General features: G+C 39.8%; 1 protein-coding gene across 2 annotated transcripts in view; it reads right to left on the reverse strand.

The window, feature by feature from the left end:
• Positions 1-19,247, reverse strand: part of GIGYF2 (GRB10 interacting GYF protein 2) — a 144,641-nt gene that overhangs the window by 93,876 nt on the left and 31,518 nt on the right. For both annotated transcript variants that reach the window (XM_064286544.1, XM_064286543.1), the window contains exons 3-6: positions 18,445-18,524; positions 8,807-8,936; positions 6,720-6,815; positions 2,826-2,937 (exon numbers count right to left, since the gene is read on the reverse strand). In XM_064286544.1, the coding sequence (XP_064142614.1) occupies positions 2,826-2,937; positions 6,720-6,815; positions 8,807-8,936; positions 18,445-18,485 (379 nt within the window). In that variant the 5' untranslated portion in view covers positions 18,486-18,524. The remainder of the gene's footprint in view (positions 1-2,825; positions 2,938-6,719; positions 6,816-8,806; positions 8,937-18,444; positions 18,525-19,247) is intronic.

Below are 19,247 nucleotides of genomic sequence, written 5' to 3' on the forward strand. Positions count from 1 at the left end.
CTGTTCTCTAAGCTGACAAATTCAGAAGGAAAAGACGTCTACAACTAGGTACCCGTACCTGGTCACAGCAAGTGAGGATTATGAGTTAGCCTCTTCACCATTCACAGGACCTGCAGCGGTATGTTCCGCACAGACTACGGAAAGACACCTCCTCACAAGGATGCACGATTTAATACATCCTCTATCAAGATTTCTTATAAATGACTCTATTCATAAGGCACCTTAAGAAGCAGCAGTTAGACACTCCACATTTACGAGAATGAAATCTGTGTGGTGTGATAAGTGGAGACAAGACTGTGTCACTGCAACAGGCCACATCTGCTACAGCCTCCACCAGACTGAGTCCAGCACAACTAGATGGTGCCCGGCTAGCACCACTGACTGCTCTTACAGGGGTCGCAACAGAGAGTCCCGGACAGAGCTGGAGAAAAAAGCAAAACAAAATTCTAACTCACAAAAAAAGACCAGACATACCGGCCTCACAGAGACTAGAGAAACCCGAGTGTGTGGGCCCTGGGCACCCCTTTAAGCTCAGTAATGAACTCACTCCTGAGGTTCACCCTTCAGCCAATGATCAGACAGGCCCTAAAACAAAAAGGAGGCTAAAGGGGCACACCAGCCCAGGGGCAAGGAGGAGAAGGTAAGAGCGGACAGGAAAGCTGGTCGAGAAGGGAAGAGTGAAAAGAGTGCTGACGTGTTGTGGGGCTGGTAACCAACATCATGAAACAATATTTGTACTAATTGTTTAATGAGAAGCTAGTATGCTCTGAAAACCTTCATCTAAAGTACAATAAAAACAAAATAAAAATAAAAAGGGTGTGTCATTGCAGACCCCAAGTCTTCCTCTTCTAAAGCTTCTCTTGAAGGTAATTACAAGGTATGCGTAGACTACTGCTGGGATTTAACCAATTCAGACTTAAATGCTCAACTAAATATCTGAATTACAAACATCAAAAATGCCATTATGTAGCAGAAAAATCAACAAACCCCAAGTAGGGAGCAGATATCAAAAAAGCAAGTAACATCAAAGTAAGAATTATACTTCTAAGAAGACGTAAAACTACGCTGCTGCTCATTGCTGTCAAGTTGATTCTGACCCACAGCGACCCCATGCGTGCAGAGCAGAACAGTGCTCCACAGGGTTTTCAAGGTTGTGACCTTTTGGAAGCAGAGAGATAACCAGACCTATCTTCTCAGGCACCTCTGAGTGAGTCTGAACCACCAACCTTCCGACTACTAGTCAAGCGCTTAACCATTTGCACTACCCAGGGACTCCATATAAAACTGTACTATAGGTTAAATAAATGATGCCACATAAATATTTTTTATTCTACCTCTTACAGGGCCCTAGGAGCACATTCTGATGAGACAGCCTCTGTTGCTAACACCCTCTCTGGCGGGGGACACTCCTGTGTCACGGAGCCTGCAGTGACGTGAGTGCTGCTCCAGCCATCACAACGATTCCAGAAGCTCTGGTTCCCCGAGTGCGAGGCTCCCTGGGGATGCGGGCTGAGTTAAACGGGAGGATCTAGAACGTCTCACACTCAAATCTCTACGGCCAGAATTACAGTTCTCTACTCCAAGCTGGTGCAGTGGTTAAGCTCTCAGCTGCTAACCGAAAGGTCGGCGGTTTGAAGCCACCAGCCGCACTGCCGGAGAAGGATGTGGCAATCTGCCTCCATCAAGACTTGCTGCCTTGGAAATAATTCTGTTATGAAAACATTCTGCATCCCACTGTGAAATGTGGCGTCTGGGGTCTTAAATGCTAACAAGCGGCCATCTAAGATGCATCAATTGGTCTCAACCTACCTGGAGCAAAGGAGAAGGAAGAACACCAAGGTCACACGACAACTAAGAGCCCAAGAGACAGAAAGGGCCACATGAACCAGAGACCTACATCAACCTGAGACCAGAAGAACTAGTTGGTGCCCGGCCACAACCGACGACTGCCCTGACAGGGAGCACAACAGAGAACCCCTGAGGGAGCAGGAGATCAGTGGGATAAAAAAAAAAAGCAGACCCCAAATTCTCATAAAAAGACCAGACTTAATGGTCTGACTGAGACTAGAGGAATCCCGGCGGTCATGGTCCCCAGACCTTCTGTTGGCCCAGGACAGGAACCATTCCCGAAGACAACTCATCAGACATGAAAGGGACTGGACAGTGGGTAGGAGAGAGATGCTGATGAAGAGTGAGCTAATTATATCAAGTGGTCACTGGAGACTGTGTTGGCATCTCCCGTCTGGAGGGGGGATGGGAGGATAGAGTTGGAAGCTGGCAAAATTGTCACGAAAGGAGAGACTGGAGGGCTGACTTATTAGGGGGAGAGCAAGTGGGAGTACGGAGTAAGATGTATATAAACTTATATGTGACAGACTGACTTGATTTGTAAACGTTCACTTGAAGCTCAATAAAAGTTAATAAAAAAAATAATTAAATGATATATTTAAAAGCATTTTATAGTGCTGTAGTCACATAAATATATAAGATTAATTAAAGTAGATTGTTTCAGACTTCTGAAAAAAAAAAAAAAAAGACTTGCTGCCTTGGAAGCCCTATGGGGCAGGTTCTATTCTGTCCTGTAGGGTTGCCATGAGTCGGAAATCACTTGATGGCTACAGGGTTTTGGGTTTTTTTCCCCTCCAAATTCGGGTTAGGGATCAAACACCCTGAGAAATAGTTCAGAAAATAAATGTTCAGGACATTTAGTACGCAGTTCAGTATCAAACGGCAGCTCTTTAAATTCAAGCTTTAAAATATCTCAAAAAGGGATTTCCCGCTCCTCCTCCCCCTCACGTCATAACTCTGGCCCCGTGAAAGCTCACCTCGCCCTCTTGAGGAACTTCGACCTCTAGGAGCCCCCACCACTGTGCCTCCTCCTCCTCGTCCCGTCAATCGCAGGACAGCCGCGCTATTTACAGACATGGAAAAGTTTCTCTGCCAAAAAAAAGAAAGAAACAATGAATAAGACATGTGGCTTCTCCCCACCTCCCACTGCAACTATAAAATGGCATCCGGTTACTACTAGCCATAGGTCACCATAACCACGCTGAGATGACCCCAAACCTGATCTTGGCCAACAGTTTACGCGCGCATTTCAGATCCACAAACACCGACAGCCTGCCTGGCGCTCTGCTAGGTTCTGTGAGGGAGTATTAAACTCAACAAGCAAACAAATGCAAAATGCCCTATGCATCCCTAAACAGAGAGATGGGTACGCAACAGAATCAACAGAGAAAACTCTCTGCTAGAGACATGGTTTGAAAGGGCCCTTTAAGTCTTTACCTCATGGAAGGTGGAAATGAGCACGTATGTGTAAGAAGTGGCAAAAAGGTCTGATGCACCAGTCACCTGATAAAGCCCAGTTCCAGCAGAAGTTACCCAAAAATAAGAGGAAAACGGCCTCTTCTGTCTCATTCACTGAAGTGAATAGCCAACTCAACGTAGTACTTAATACAAGGACAGGAATTAGAAGCAAATGGCGGGGGGCGGTGGCGAGGTGCTTGAAAGTTAAACACAATCCCAATCACTCAGTCACTGATCTGCACTTCCACCCCAACAGCCAGTCTGGAGCACAATCAAGTACAAGGAGACGGTAGTGGACGGGGAAAGAGAAAACCTCCCTCCCTCCCATCCCTTCCCTAGCTACCGGTTTCCGTTTCCCAAAGGCAGCCAGTGTTCTCAGCTTCTTGTGTATTTTTCCAAGAAAATACGTAAATACATTTTCCCCTCTTTAAATAAGCAATAATGTACTCTTAAACATTGCTTTGCACTTCCAACACTCAACATTTTTATTGAAAAAATTCTCCACAAATTCGGACAAAACTTTCTTGGACAAAACAGGACCAAACCTGTTTTAGTTTGCTTTTCTTTGCCCATGACAGTGAACAGTTTTCCAAACGTTTATTGACCATATATGTATTTCTGTTAATTATTTGTTCTTATTGTTGCCAAATTTTCTTATGGGTACGTTATCTTTTTCAAGCGTTTTGCTGATTTTAAAGAATATATAATGAAAACGTAAAACCAATAAGAAAGACAAACAACCTAAAAGAAAAATGGGCAGGGGACACGGACAAATCAAACATTATCATGGCCCATAAGCATATGAAAAGATGCTCAACTTCGCTAGGAACTGCAGAATTGTAAATTAATAACCACTATCACCACCACCAGCTTGGCCAAAATTAAAAATTCAAGAGCTAGTTTGTGTATAGAAATGGGACCCCTCCCTCCACTGATGGTGGCCGAAACCACTATCGAAAATAACTTGGCAATACTCAGTAAAGTTCAAAAAAATGTAAAGAACTAAAACACAGCAATTCTATTTTTACAACACGTTATAAGAAGCCCTACCGCAGCATAATTTATAATAGCAAAAACTGAAAACAACCTAAATATCCAAAAATAAAAAACAAAAACCCAGTGCCATCGAGTTGATTCCAACTCATAGCGACCCTACAATAGGAGAGAGGAAAAACTGGATTTTCTCACACTAGACAACAGAGATGAACGAACTAGACCTACATGTATCAACATAGATAAATCTAAATATCAACGTTAAGTGAAAAAAGCAAGCCACAGAATAAAAACTACAGTATGCTATCTGGAACATAAAATGTATAACCCTATTAAAAAAAATACATATTACATATGGATACACAGATATGTAATGAAAATATAAAAGCAAGAATGAAAACGACAAACCAATTCCTAACAATCTCTGAGACAGGAGGGAGGGGTACATCCCAGGCAATCTCAACAGTATATGAACTCTTACTTCTTAAAGCAAAGCCAACAAACAAAAACAACACACACAAATCTCATAATTTTAAGGTTTCACATATCTGAATAGTAAATATATTGGTATTTATAATAATATGCTTTATACTTGTCTATTTGAAATATTTATAAAAATATTTTTAGGATAATTAAACCAAAATATCGCCAGATGCCAACTAGATACTTGGCAAGAACTCTTCAGCAATCACTGGAAACAGGACCCTGTCTTCCTCGTGTACTCTTTACAGCAATCAACACTATTTGGTCACTGCACCTATCTACTAATAACCTTAGGAGAGAGCGGGTTTTGAGGATAAGGATGGAACCTGCCTGATACAGAAGGAAGCCATAAACCAAACAGAACGGTTTTTTAAAGTATGGTGAGGAGAATCAATAAAGATTAACAACGTATCTTTCTTAGAATTTAATACAGTTCTAAAACAGTTCTTTCAGTAAGCCTTTCTTTCTCAACAGAGCAGCTTCCCCACGCAAAACATGGCAACAGTATAGTGGAAGAAGCCAAGGCTGTCACAAAAAGTAATGATGAAAAGGTTCTGGGATTGGATAGTGGTGTCGTTGTATAATTCTGTGAATGTACTAATCCCCCCCCGCCCCCGGAAAAAAAAACCCCATTGCCATTGAGTTGATTTCGACTAAACCACAGAATTGTATACTTTTTAAGGGTGAATTTTACGGTCTGTGATTTATGTCTCAATAAAGCTGTTTTTTTAAAAAATTAATGCTTCATATGAAGTGGCATTCCAGCATTCCAACAAGGTTCTTATGTCTCCATTTTACTACAATCACCATAAGCTCCTTGAAGTGAGAAACTCATTTATCTTGGTACAAGATGTAGCACACGATAAACAGGGACCCACAAAATCTGCTAGCTTCCTCACAGTATCATAAACGAAAATCGGTAACAGAGGAGTTTTAAGAGCATTTTGAATTAAAGAGCTACATTTTTCTGGAGAGCCAGCTTTCAAGTGTTAGAATACACTGGTGAAAATGCAGGTTGGCAGTTACTTTTGAAAAACTACATTTTTCAGAAAATGAAGGATTCCCCCCACAGAAGAAAAAAAAAAGCTCTTCTTCTCTACCTAACTTATTAGAGCTGATTCCCATTGCCTTAAGAATCTAGAAACATTTCAACAGCAACAGATACGAAAGAGGAATCTAGGCAACTAAAAAGGAGGCATCCACATATCAGGAAAGACAGACAATTCAACTCCTAGATATAAACCCAAAAGACTTGAAAGCAGGAACTCACACTGATACTTATACACCAATGTTCACTGCAGCATCATTCACAGTAGCCAAAAGGTGGAAACAACCCACGTGCCCATCAACAGATGAATGGACAAACCAAATGTGGCCCATCCATATGGCGGAATATTCATTAGCCATAAAAAGAAATGAAGTTGTGATACATGCTGTGACACGGATGAACCTTGGAAACATGTTGACTGAAATAAGTCAGACACAAAAGGACAAATATTATATGATCCCACTTACACAAAGTATCTAAACTAGACAAATTCAGAGACCATAGATTACTGACTCAACAGCAATGGGTTTGGTTTGGTTTTATAGTTCATTAGTGGTTACCAATGGCAGGCAGGCGGAGGGGGAAAGGAAGAGTCGCTGCTTAGGGGACATCGAGCTTCTGATAAGGGTGATGGTTGAACATGATAAACATTAAGTGTGTCACTGACATGTGAAGAACGTTGAAATGGTCAAATGGTTTGTTACATATATATTTGCCCCAATAAAAATAAACTAATCAATTTTCAGAAAGTGAAGGGAGAGAGGGGGCTGGTTAAGAAGGAAGCAGGTCTGTGTGGATACACGAAACTCCTTAGGGCCTAAGCAGTAGTGCACCATTATCATGCCTTAGTGGAAAGGGCTTAAGCTAAGGACAAAAGCTGGGCACAAACCTGTTCTTCCTCCGTAAAGGGTACAAGAGCTAATGGCGGCAGGGGCTCCTCCTGTAGAATAGGCAGAAATTCTTTATCCAGTAGGTCTGAAGGTATCTGTATGGCCAAACACACGAATAACACCATGAGATTAATAGTATCCCTCCAATTACGAACTAAAAACAAGAAAAAACACTCTTCTATTCATCTATTGCTGGTTACTGTAAAAACGGATTAAAGTTTATTCACCATATTGAACTTCTATGTCACATATTTTGAGAGTGTCGAATACTGAACCCTCTGTCACCCACGATACTTTCAGTCACCTCACATGTGAAAGCTGGACAAGGAATAAGGAAGATCAAAGAAGAACTTATGTCTTTGAATTATGGTGTTGGCGAAGAATACTGAATATATCATGGACTGCCAGAAGAAAGAACAAGACTGTCTTGGAAAAAATACAGCCAGAGTGCTCCTTGGAAGCGAGCATTGCAAGACTTCATCTCATGTATTTTGGACCTGTTATCAGGAGGGACCAGTCCCTGAAGAAGGACATCATGCTTGGTAGAGAGTTGGCCAAAAATAGGATGACCCTCGACAACGTGGAGTGACACCGTGGCTGCAACAATGGACTCAAACGTAGCAATGATTATGAGGATGGCACAGAATCGGGTAGCGTCTCATTCTGTCATATACGGGGTCGCAGTGAGTCGGAGCTGACTCGATGGCACCTAACACCACCACCGCCCTCCCAACCTTCCTATCATACCACCACTTTTGGATTTGACAGACAGCAACTCTGGTATTCCAGAGCGCACAGTGGAGAAGTAAAAATCCCCACATTTAACTCAAAGCAAGAGGTGGCAGAGAGCTTTTTATAAGCAATTACATCTGCCCCTTAGTAACCTCATTAAAATTTCAGATTCTCAATCCATTAATAAAATTAAAAACAAAGTACACTGAAAAAAGTAGAAAATATTATTTCTCACTAGTCAGATAATAAAAGACTATTTAAAATTATAGTGTTTCAGATTTTTGATCCTTTATAATTGACAGAAATGTAGTGCTACATTTTAAGATGTTCTCTCTATTAAAAATGTTATATTGAACTCAAAAAGGGAAAGAACAGAAGCTGCCCCTCACTTCCAATTTGGAAGGTAGGGTCAAGAGGTGCAATAAACAGAAGGAAGAAGAAAGCCTTCATTTCTCAACTCTAAGCCACCCAACTGGGGTAGAAATAAACTAAACTTGAAAGAGGGGTTCGACTCATAGTAACCCCATGTACAACAGAATAAGACACTGCCCGGTCCTGTGCCATCCTCACAATCGTTGTTATGCTTGAGGCCACTGTTGCAGTCACTGTGTCAATCCATCTCATTGAGGGCCTTCCTCTTTTTCACTCACCCTCTACTATACCAAGCATGATGTCCTTCTCCAAGGACTGATCCCTCCTGACAACATGTCCAAAGTATGTGAGACACAATCTCACCATTTTTCAAATGCTGATGGTTATAGTGGTTAAGTGCTATAGCTGTTAACCAAAGGGTTGGCAGTTCAAATCCACCAGGTGTTCCTTGGAAACTCTATGGGACAGTTCTACTCTGTCTGATAGGGTCTCTATGAGTCGAAATTGACTCACTGGCAATGGGTTTGGTTTTTGTTAATGCATTAGAATATGTTATTTAAATAATACATCATTGTCCATCACTGTGTTGTTGTTACTAGCTGCATCGAATAAGACCCTGACAGGCAATTCCATGCATAACGGATTAAAACATTGCCTGGTCCCATGCCATTCCCATGATCAGTTACGGACCGGACCACTGTGATCCCCAGGGTTTTCACTGGCTGATTTTCAGAAGAAGATCACCAGGCCTTTCTTTCTAGTCCATTTCAGTCTGGAAGCTCCACTGAAACCTGTTCAGCATCATAGCAACACACAAGTCTCCAGAAACGAAGGTGTGGTGGCTGTGCGTGAGGTGTATTGGCCAGGAGTCAAACCCAGATCTCCCAAAGGTGAGAATTCTACCACTGGACCATCACCGTCCATCAGAGTATATACCCGAAATTCTCATTCATAATTTTGAGCTCTTTTCCTATTTTCTTACCTTGTTGTCTTTAAGGAAAAGTGCTAACATTTCTTCTCTGCCATAACGATAGTCTGCTAATTTATACTTCGGCAGTGCTGGAGAAAGAGGAGGGGATGTAATACTCCCACCACTGGACAGAGCTCGTAGCCTAGAAGAAGACACAGAATGTAAACAGGAATGTCAAATAATCCTGACCCCGTGGACTTTTTATTTTTATGTAATATACTATAAAATTTTTTTTTTTTTTTTCATTTTAGTTCTTTAGAAGGGCAAAAGGAAATTCTACTACACTCAAGGTACCAAGGATCTTGGCTTTAATATGACCTGCTGTCATCGAACACTAAGCATTTCACTGAGAAAGAACCAGACAACCATGTGGCAATTCCTTAACTTAAAAGGCTACTGAGGCACGTCTCTGATAAGCTTGGATGGTTGAACGGAGAGGAGGAAACACTTTTTTCCAATTTACAAAAGTAACATGTGATTAAAACAAGCTTTACACCCATCAGATTGCTAAAAATTAAAATATTCGACAATATTGGTAAGGACGTGAAACGATGAAAACTCTAGTGTTGTGGGATTATAAATTGGAATAACCACTTCAAAGAATGATTTGGCAATATCTAATAAGACAGTTAATAAGGCAGGATACACAAAAAAAATAAAAATAAATTTTTTTGTGTGTGAAAAAGCAAAATACACTTATAATAATGAATGGTGCCTTATATACAAAACATATAAAACCTGTTTACAGAACATATAAAATAAAAGCATAAAGAAGCATGGCACTGACAAAAAATTCAGGACACGACGTTACCTGCAAAGGGCAGGAGAGGAATGGGATAGTTGAGGGTATACAGGGAGATTTATTTACGTAATTTTTTTTTTAACATTTTATTGTGTTTTAGATGAAAGTTTATACGGCAAATTAGTTTTCCATTCAGTAATTCACATACAAATTCTTCTGTGACATTGGCTGCAATTCCCAAAATGTGTCGGCACTCTCCCCATTTCCACCCTGGGTTCCCTGGTTCCACTCGTCCAGTTTCCCTGCCCCTCCCTGCCGTCTCACCTTGGCTTTTGGGCAGATGTTGCCTTTCGGTCTCATACAGTTGATTGTTCTATGGAGCATATTCCTTACGGGTGTTACTGTTTATTGTATAGGCCAGTCTATTATATTGCTGAAAGGTGGCCTCCAGGAGTGGCTTCAGTTCCAGCTAACATGAGTGTTTTAGAAGGGTGCCTCAGGGCAATAGTCTCAGGGGTTCCTCCGGTCTCTATCAGACCCTTAAGTGTGGTCTTTTTTTATGAATTTGAATTTTTTTCCTACATTTTTCATCCATCCTAACCAGGCTCTTCTATTGTGTTCCTGGTCAGAGCAGTCAGTAGTGGTAGCAGGGCACCATCTAGTTCTTCTGGTCTCAGATTAGAGGAGGCTGTGGTTCATGTGGGCTGTTAGTCCTCTGGACTAATCACTTCCTTAAGTCATTCATTTTCTTTACTCTCCTTCGCTCCAGATGGGAAGAGACCAATAGTTGTATCTTAGATGACCACTCATAAGCTTTTAAGAACCTCAGACACTACTCACCAAACTAAGACGTACAACATTATCTTTACAACCTGTTATGCCAGTTGACCTAGATGTCCCCTGAGACTATGGTCCTTAGCCTTCAAGCCCAGTAGCTCAGACCTGCGAGGTGTTTAGTTATGTCTAAGAAGTTTCCATAACTGTGCACCTGTAATGCTTTCTTTTCTCTGCTTTGTGAATACACAGGTGTTTAATATAATTTATTATTTTTATATTCCTGTAATATTTCACACTTTTTTAATAAAATAATGATCAATGTAGAGAATTTTAAAATGAAGACAAGTATAAAAAGAAAAAAATGAAGGCCATATGTACTGCTATGAAGGAAAAAAATACACTCCAAGCTGATAACAGCAGTTACTTCTGAAAAATGGAACTAGAGAAGAGGGAACTAATTTGTTTAATTTTAAAATATATTCTACAATAAGTTCTTTTATTTAAAAAGACAGGAAAACAATCTTCAGTAAAAACCTGCAAACATGAGGTTCCACTGCAGCTCGGTGTCAAACAGCAAGTGGGAGGGTTAGGACCTGGGGCAGCTGCCTTAAGATTTTACAAAGGGACAGACACCACAGCTAAAAGGAGCCAGGGCACTTTGACTCAGTAGCTTAGACTAGGGAAAAATTCAACAGAAGCATTAAAATATGTGCCCCACGTTGCTAAGCTTTAGTCACAAAAGCAAAAACAGGGTAATGTCTCATCAATTATTATACATTAAAAATTATTATGAAGGTTAGGTAAAAGCATAGTAAATACTTGTACACTATTCAAAAATGGTAGGATAAAAGAGAATATGCATTATAAATGTATAAAAATGTTTAATATGTAGAAAGTAATACCTTAAAAATCTGCATTAGTAATGTAAGGTTGTAGATTAATTTTAATTCCATATTTTTATCTTCTCTTTCCATTGTTTTGAACTTCTTCTTATGGACAATTTTGAGCATATATAAAAGTACCAGGAAAGATATAATGAACTCCCATGTAGCCATCACTAAGCCCCAAAACCACCAATGTATGGCCAATCCCGCTCCATCCACAACCCCATCTAACCCTCCTACAGTATTATTTTGAAGGAAATCAGGCATATCATTTCATCTGTAAATATTTCAGAATGTATTTCTAAAAGATAGGGACTTTTCTTTAAAATAATGGATCTTGTTGGCCTCATCCCTATAAAGTAGTTTCACATGTTTCTCTGCCCTCTAGTGTTTCATGTACATTGATAACCGGACATCAGGGCTCAGTCAGATTTGGGTTCTATTTTTTGCCAAGACTACTTCATACGCGGTGGTGTATTATCCCAGCAGGACATACGTGGTGGTGTATTATCCCAGCAGGACATACGTGGTGGTGTATTATCCCAGCAGGACATACGTGGTGGTGTATTATCCCAGCAGGAGACACTTATGATGATATGATGCTAGCAGCTACCAATGATCAATGCTTGGATCTGTAAGTTCACTGAAGTTGCAAAATTATTTTATTCTATCATTCCTTCTTTATTAATTAGGTGGAGTACTTCTCTCACAGACCATACTATCTGGTAGTCACCCAATGGTATAGTTTATATAGGAAAAGAAGAAAAAGGCCTTGATATTTGCTCTTTATTAGTTTTCAAAATAATGATCTGGTTCACTTGCACTCTCTGGCAGAAACAAACTTTTATTAATGTATTTCAATTCACTGGAATTATTCCTAACATTGCTCAAACTGTCTCATCTTTGACCAGAAGGAGCTTCTTCAGGTTGACTCCTAGTCCTTTTAATATGACTTTAGTAGTCTTTAATAGCTTCTTTTTAATCTGGTATCTCAAATACCCCAGGCGCATCTTGTATCATTTCTTGCCTCAGAACTGGAATCAACCATTTCTTTAGGGAGCCCGGTTCTCTTCATTACATACAAAGACCACGGTCTGGGTGCTAGGAGTGCTCGTTGCTAATAGACCGATCTTTGTCTTCTTCCCAATTATTCTTGGGCTTAGAAGTCATTTAGTCCAACCTCTAAGACAGGTTAAACAACCACATAAGAAAACAACATGCCCGCAAAGAAGTGGTCCACCATTGCTAAAGGACTTCCCAGGAAACTGCTTCCCATCGGTTTCATATAAAGTTGGCCTCTTTCCTAAAAGTGAATTTACACATCCATTATCTCATTTAATCTTCACAACAACCCCAGTATAACAGATAAGAAAAATGAAGCTGAGGGGTTAAACAACTTGCTCACAATCACAGACAGCAGACAAAGACTCAAACCTAGGGTCTAATAACTAAAAAGGCCATGATCTTTCCAATAATGAGGTCTCAAAATTGTATTTAAAACAGCCAAGGTTTATTTTGCCAAACATTAATTTTAATACACAAATATGTATTTTTACTGGAAATTATTTTTACTGTTCTAGATTTTTTTTTTTTTAAATATCTTCTATATTGAGCCAATATGCTTCCCAATACTTTCTACCAGTAGAGGGCACATCAAAGCATTCTTACAAGTGAAGATCATTCTAATAGTGGAATGTATTTGGTCACCATGTCCCACCAGACTTTCTTTCTCATGGCCTAACATCTCTCATTCCTCACCTGCAATAAGAAAGCATAAGATCATGGTTTCTGGCTTGAGCAAATGGGCACACTGTGGTATTAAGCTGAAATATAAGAAGAAATTTAAAAGGGCAAAAATCATAAGGTCGGTTTTGGAGAAGTATGTAGTATGAGATGCCTAGAAGACATTCAAGTGGAAAATCAAAGAGGGAGCTGAGTGTCCTTAACTTCCATTCTCGTTCCCTTTGAGCGTTCCAACATTACAGTGCAATCACTTAGCTGGTGTGTAAGCGTCTTCACTGGACAATTCAGAAGTAGGGACCATGTCTCTTCACCCTTGTTGCCTCAGCCTCCTAACCCAAGGCATGGAACACGGCAGGCAATGAAATGAACAGATCTTAATATTCTCTTCAAAAGTAGATCCCTGGAGAACATCTAATTTACTATCCATTCAGTTTGCACAGATTATCCTTTTACTCTTCTTGAAAACAGGGAATGTTAATTTATTCCATCTTCCAGAATTTTATTCATTTTCTCCACAACTTCACAAAGATTAACCTGGCAATCATGCTTGCATTCTTCTGGCCTTTCCAATAAGGCCTGAATGCCCCCATTCAACATTTATGGTTTGTGTGTGGTGCACAGTGAGCTTATCAAACTGAGATACACTGTGCCTTTCTTAATGGAATTAGTTCTTTTACGAGGAAGGCAAAAACATATACGAGCAGATAAACCACAAAGTAACCATTTTAACAAACATAAACAAAGTGCTTAGGAGGAAACAGAAGTGCCTTCCTCTTTTTTGAAAGGAAAGACACGGGAAAATATCCTTAAGGCATGAACGTATAGCGGGGGAAACCCCAAAGGTGCATCCTTGGCTCCTTCTCCATGAAGCCAGGTAACTGTCTGCAATTATCCCCCCATAATAAACTCTTTTATTATCTAGATTTTCCTGAGGTAGACAGGCAGACGTAAAAAATGTCCAAATAAAACAAGTATAATAAAGAATTTGATTTTTTAAAATGTCTTGAAGTACACATACAAACATTTGCAAAGAAAAAAGAAGATGCACACCAAAATGTTAGCAATGGTTCTTTGGGCAGCAGAATTAAAACTAACTTAGGTCTTTTCTTTTTCCCTTTGTATTATTGTTTCCTCCAAGCTTTCTGCAATGTGCACAAACTATTTAGTTACTGAGACTAACAACAAAAAATGTTAATGGAAAAAAAAAAAAAACAACTCTACCAAACTTAACACCCAAAAGAATATTGAGAGTAGTGAATGCTTTGTCAAGGCAGGTGACGGGAATTAAATTCACGCAGTCCTTCCAGTGGTCAGTCCGTTCAGATGTCATCAAAAAGCTGAGGAATAAAACCTTCGATTTAGTAATTCCACTTCTAAGAAATTAGTTCAAAGGAAATAATCAGAGATCTGAACAAAAATGTCCAAGGGTGTGCACACACGCCATTTACAATAATAAAACATTAAAAACAGCTTTGCTTTCCAATAACTCACTCATTCACTTTACAAGTATTTATCGAGCGCCTCCTACGTGCCAGGCACTGGGGATATAGCCGTGAACAAACCGTATAAAATCAAGACCAAAGTGCCTGCCCTCAGGGGAGCGTGCAGTCTAGTGGGCATAGGAGGATAGGATATAAATAAAGAAAATACTTGGCATGTTATATTTTGATACAGGCCATGCAGAAAAATTAAGCAGGGAAGGGAGATAGGGAGTAAAGGGGAGAGCTTGTATAGATAGTCAAGGAAGGTCTAAGGTGGGGACACTTGAGTAAAGACTTGAAGAAAGTGACTACTGTTTGATACCTAGAAATGATTTATTTCTCCATTAAATCTGTGACATCCTTTTAAATTGCTCTGGTGGTGATTTTTTTTTTTATTCTACAGATAACATAGAACCTAATGATTCCCCAGACCTACCTTAAAAAGTCCAAGCTAAGGGTCATTCATGATCTGTCCCTATTGCAATTTTCAACCCTTTCCCATCTTCACTACTGTCCCAGATACAAATAAAGCTTTTCATTTAATCCACCTCCTTTTAAACATTATTTTACATTATTCATTATAAAAACGAAGGCCTTAGTAAACAGAATATAGTATCACTGCGTGTTTCAGTCATGGTTCAAAGTTACACACTGATTCTATGTAAACCGCTCTAAACCCTGATTCTCAAATACTCTGGACACTGACCTCAAGTTTCACAACGAATGCCAATATTACGTGCAGAAAACACGGCCACAGTCTCTATTCATACTGGAGCTTTCTAGCTCAGGGTTACTTAGGGTTATTTAAGGACTGCATATCCTCCCTTTGCCAAAAGAATTTTGATAGATGGTATAAAGAAGGCAGATTGCCTGCTTAGACCTCACACCTCAGTTTAGCAGCATTTCAGAGAAAAGGAAGGTCCCTAATCTCTAATGCCTGCAGGGTGACAAAGGAAACAATTACGTAAAGCTACTACACCTATTCCTCAGTTATCAACTACCTCGGTTTTGTGTTTACGACAATAGTAAAAAATCTACTATCTGATTATTTTGCACATTGACGTACATCTCCCAGTAACTAATGCTGAGGTGCGAGGCAAAACTAACGCTGGCTGTGGTTAAGGTTATGTGTCAGTGTGGCTAGGCCGTGATTCTCAGTGGTTTGGTCGTTATGCAACGATGTAGTAATCCTCAATTTTGTGATCTGATGTGGTCATTCTCCATTTTTTGCACAGCACCAATTTTCCCATCAAGAACTGGTCTTTGGAAACTAACTGTGTTGATAAGTGAGGAGTGGGTATACTTAAGGATGAGACTGGTGACTCTTCTCTGCTAAGGGCATTCCGATTCAAATTTTGTAAAAAATGCTGGGCTGATCAAATGAAACACCATCAAACATAACTTCAGGGTATCAAGGAAAAGGAGAAACTGTAAGGCACTACTGACAGGCTGGGTCAATAACACAGAGACCGCCCTGTCTGGGAACACACAGTGTAGGGCAAGGGTAAGCAAATCTTTCTGTAGAGAGTCAGAGAATAAATACTTTGGCTTCGCAAGCCAGACGGCCTCTGTTATAACTACTTAACTTTGCCACTGTAGTGCAAAAGCAGTCATGAATACTACAGAAAAGAAGAGGCATGGCTATGTTCCAGTAATCAAGCTAAGTGTGTGCTTGCTCTAGAACATTACCAGGGCTTTTCAAAATTTTATTTTGGCTAAATTCATGTTGTTGCCTCTTTTCGGAAAAAGGGATGCTAGAAAAAAAATCAGTTGAAGATTTTAATCGATTGCGTTTTTACAAAGAAAGAAACATGTTGTTTTTGCCAGGTGCCGTCGAGCCAGTTCCAACTGATAGGGACCCTGTCTACAACAGAACAAAACACTGCCCAGTTCTGCGCCATTCTCACTATCGTTTCTGTTTGAGCCCATCGTTGCAGCCACTGTATCAATCCATCTCACTGAAGGTCTTTTTCGCTGACCCTCTACTTTACCAAGCATGACATCCTTCTTCAGGGACTGGTCCCTCCTGACAGCATGTCCAAAGTACGTGAGACAAAGTCTCACCATCCTCGCTTCTAAGGAGCACTCTGGCTGTACTTCTTCCAACACAGATTTATTTGTTCACTCTTCTGACAGTCCACAGTATATTCGATGCTCTTCGCCAACACCGTAATTCAAATGCATCAGTTCTTCCTCAGTCTTCCTTATTCACTGTCCAGCTTTCCTACGCAAATGAGGCAACTGAAAATACCACAGCTTGGGTCAGGCATACCTTACTCCTCAAAGTGACATCTTTGCTTTTTAACACTTTTTTAAAGAGGTCTTTTGCAGTGGATTTGCCCAATTTAAAACATTACCAGAGTTTTGTTTTTATTCCATTTTGGCTAAATTCATGGTGCTACCTCTTTTTGTTGCCTCTCAACAGAGGGATGCTGGGAAAAAAAAATCTATCTTAAGTTAGCTGAGGATTTAATCAACTGTGTTTTTACAAAGAAAGATACATAAAGGTGTGTAAATACAAAACAGGAGCAGGTACAAATTCTAGATAGAAGTTAAATGGTTATACACAAAATGGTTTACAAAGTGAGCTCTACGAATTTAAATCCAGTTGGTAAAGAAAGTTAAAAAGTGAATAAAGGTTCAGTTACAAGAATGTTCATCAAAATATTTTATAATAATGAAAAGCTGAAAACAGCCTATATATGCTGTATCTAGAGGACTAGTTAAATAACTGCTGGTACACCCATATAATACAACCATTTTAAATCATTAAAATATTTATTGATATAAAAGATGTTTTGATACAGTTATTTTTAAAAGATTACAAAACCGTACAGAATGATCTCATTTTTTTTTTTATACATAAAACCACCCAGAAAAATACACCGAGGTATTTACATTGGTTATTATAGTGGTTATTATCATTTTCTGGCTTACTTGTAATTTCTAATTTTTCTACAAATATATATTGATTTGGGAAAAAGAGGATTATTTTAAAAATAGAATAACAAATTAGGTACAGCATTATAACGTTGACATTTCCAAAATAAACTCCCAAGGTACAGGAGTTGTATCAGTTTTTAAAATTTCAAATAGTGACTTCTCCTCAGTCTCCAAATTCCAGCCATCTGGGTTAAAAAAGTCTAGGAATTACACATAAGAAGATAAATGCGTTCAACAGGGTGAACTGCTGAGTCCTCAAACAGGAAGTCACTACAGGAGAGCTACGTTATTTATCAAATCTCCACCTCTGGCCAGTCAGGGCCGCTGAAGGCGCCACGCCAATTCACCTACTTTTATGCTGTCTCTGAAACCACCAGAGGGGCTGTTCAAGATGTGAATGGAAGAGACAACTAGCGTTATTCACGCCACTCAAGAGAAGACCTTCAATCACCAACTTTGGGGGAAAAGGAAGAAGAAGGGGGGAAGTCACACTACAATATGATGGATCTCAAAATTCCATGAAAATTCCACATTCGGGGTCCAAACACATCTGTAAGAGACTCAAAGGTCAACCAAGTCCTATTATGGCACATGTGAACTCCACCCTAGATGGGCTTCTCCTGATAGCCACCAATATGGTTCTGGACCACGTGCCTAGCCCGTCAATAAAATCCAAATTATAATAAAAACTATCTTTCCAATGCCTACAAATAGGAATCACCAACACTATAGCAAAGAAAATACACATTAAGCTGTTAACAATTATACCAAATTGTGTATTTACCTAGGTAAGGGCCCAAAAAAAAAACAAAAGTAAGTATGTGCTGGGGCAGTGGAACTATGGGGAGTTCTGACCCCATTACATTACATAACCAGACCAAGGATTTTTTTAAAAATCAAAGAATGCAGTCATTCACCAAATATAATTTATTCCTGGGCTAGCCCCACTGGTTTCAACTCGACACATAATGCAAAATCTCAAAACTATGCACACTTATAAACCACCTCGCACCTTTGCAAACTCCTTAATCTTGCACTAATCATCCGACATCGAATGCGACAAGGTTTTGAAAAACTCACCATTCAGGCCCAAAGTTCAGTGTCTGCGTTTCCGCTGCCATCCTTTTCCGTATTTTTACAACAGACTGATGCGAAGAAACCTGTTAAAGACAAAAATATCTCCATCCAGTTATTCAATGGTAAATGCAGAACTCCAGGCCCGAACGTATACGTGGGCATATGCTCAGCTTACGCTCTCCTCATCAGCCACCACAGCTGAGATGTCTGAGTCCCTGTTCACAGCAAAATACTAAAACCCAAACCAAGCTCACTGCAGTCAGGTAAAGTGAAACAAACCCACCTTACATTCCAACTCACTACCTTTTTAGGTTTATCTGGGGTAAGGAGGCCCGGCGTAAGATAAAGCTGGTGAGACAGGTGAGTACCAGACCATGCAGGGCACTGAAGACCCAGTTAATGATTTCTTCTTTAGCCTTAGAACAAGGGGAAGTGCATGAAGAAAAGTATTTTTCAACTTTCAGTTATCTTACTTCCCTGCAATGGCTCTCCGATCACCAGCTGTTACATCAAAGATTCTTGAATCAAGGACCTTCCTTGTTCCTCTCACATTTTCTGCCACAAGTCTCCCCCCTTTCTGCTTAGCACTTTACATTCTAGTGGTTCCTGAAAACATTATCATGGACGACCAAGTTAAAACAATAAGCTAAATGAATTTCAAAAGCAATTTTAGGATATCAGAGCTTAGAAAATGGAAGATAACTGTAAGTATCGTAAATAGGCTGTAAAATATCTCCAAGATACAACCATCTCTGTTTCAATGATCTAAAAAATTATAAACTAGAAATCGGTGTACACCCCAGAAA

Source organism: Loxodonta africana, chromosome 6 (assembly GCF_030014295.1).
Source record: "Loxodonta africana isolate mLoxAfr1 chromosome 6, mLoxAfr1.hap2, whole genome shotgun sequence".
In the NCBI taxonomy this organism is placed as follows: domain Eukaryota; kingdom Metazoa; phylum Chordata; class Mammalia; order Proboscidea; family Elephantidae; genus Loxodonta; species Loxodonta africana.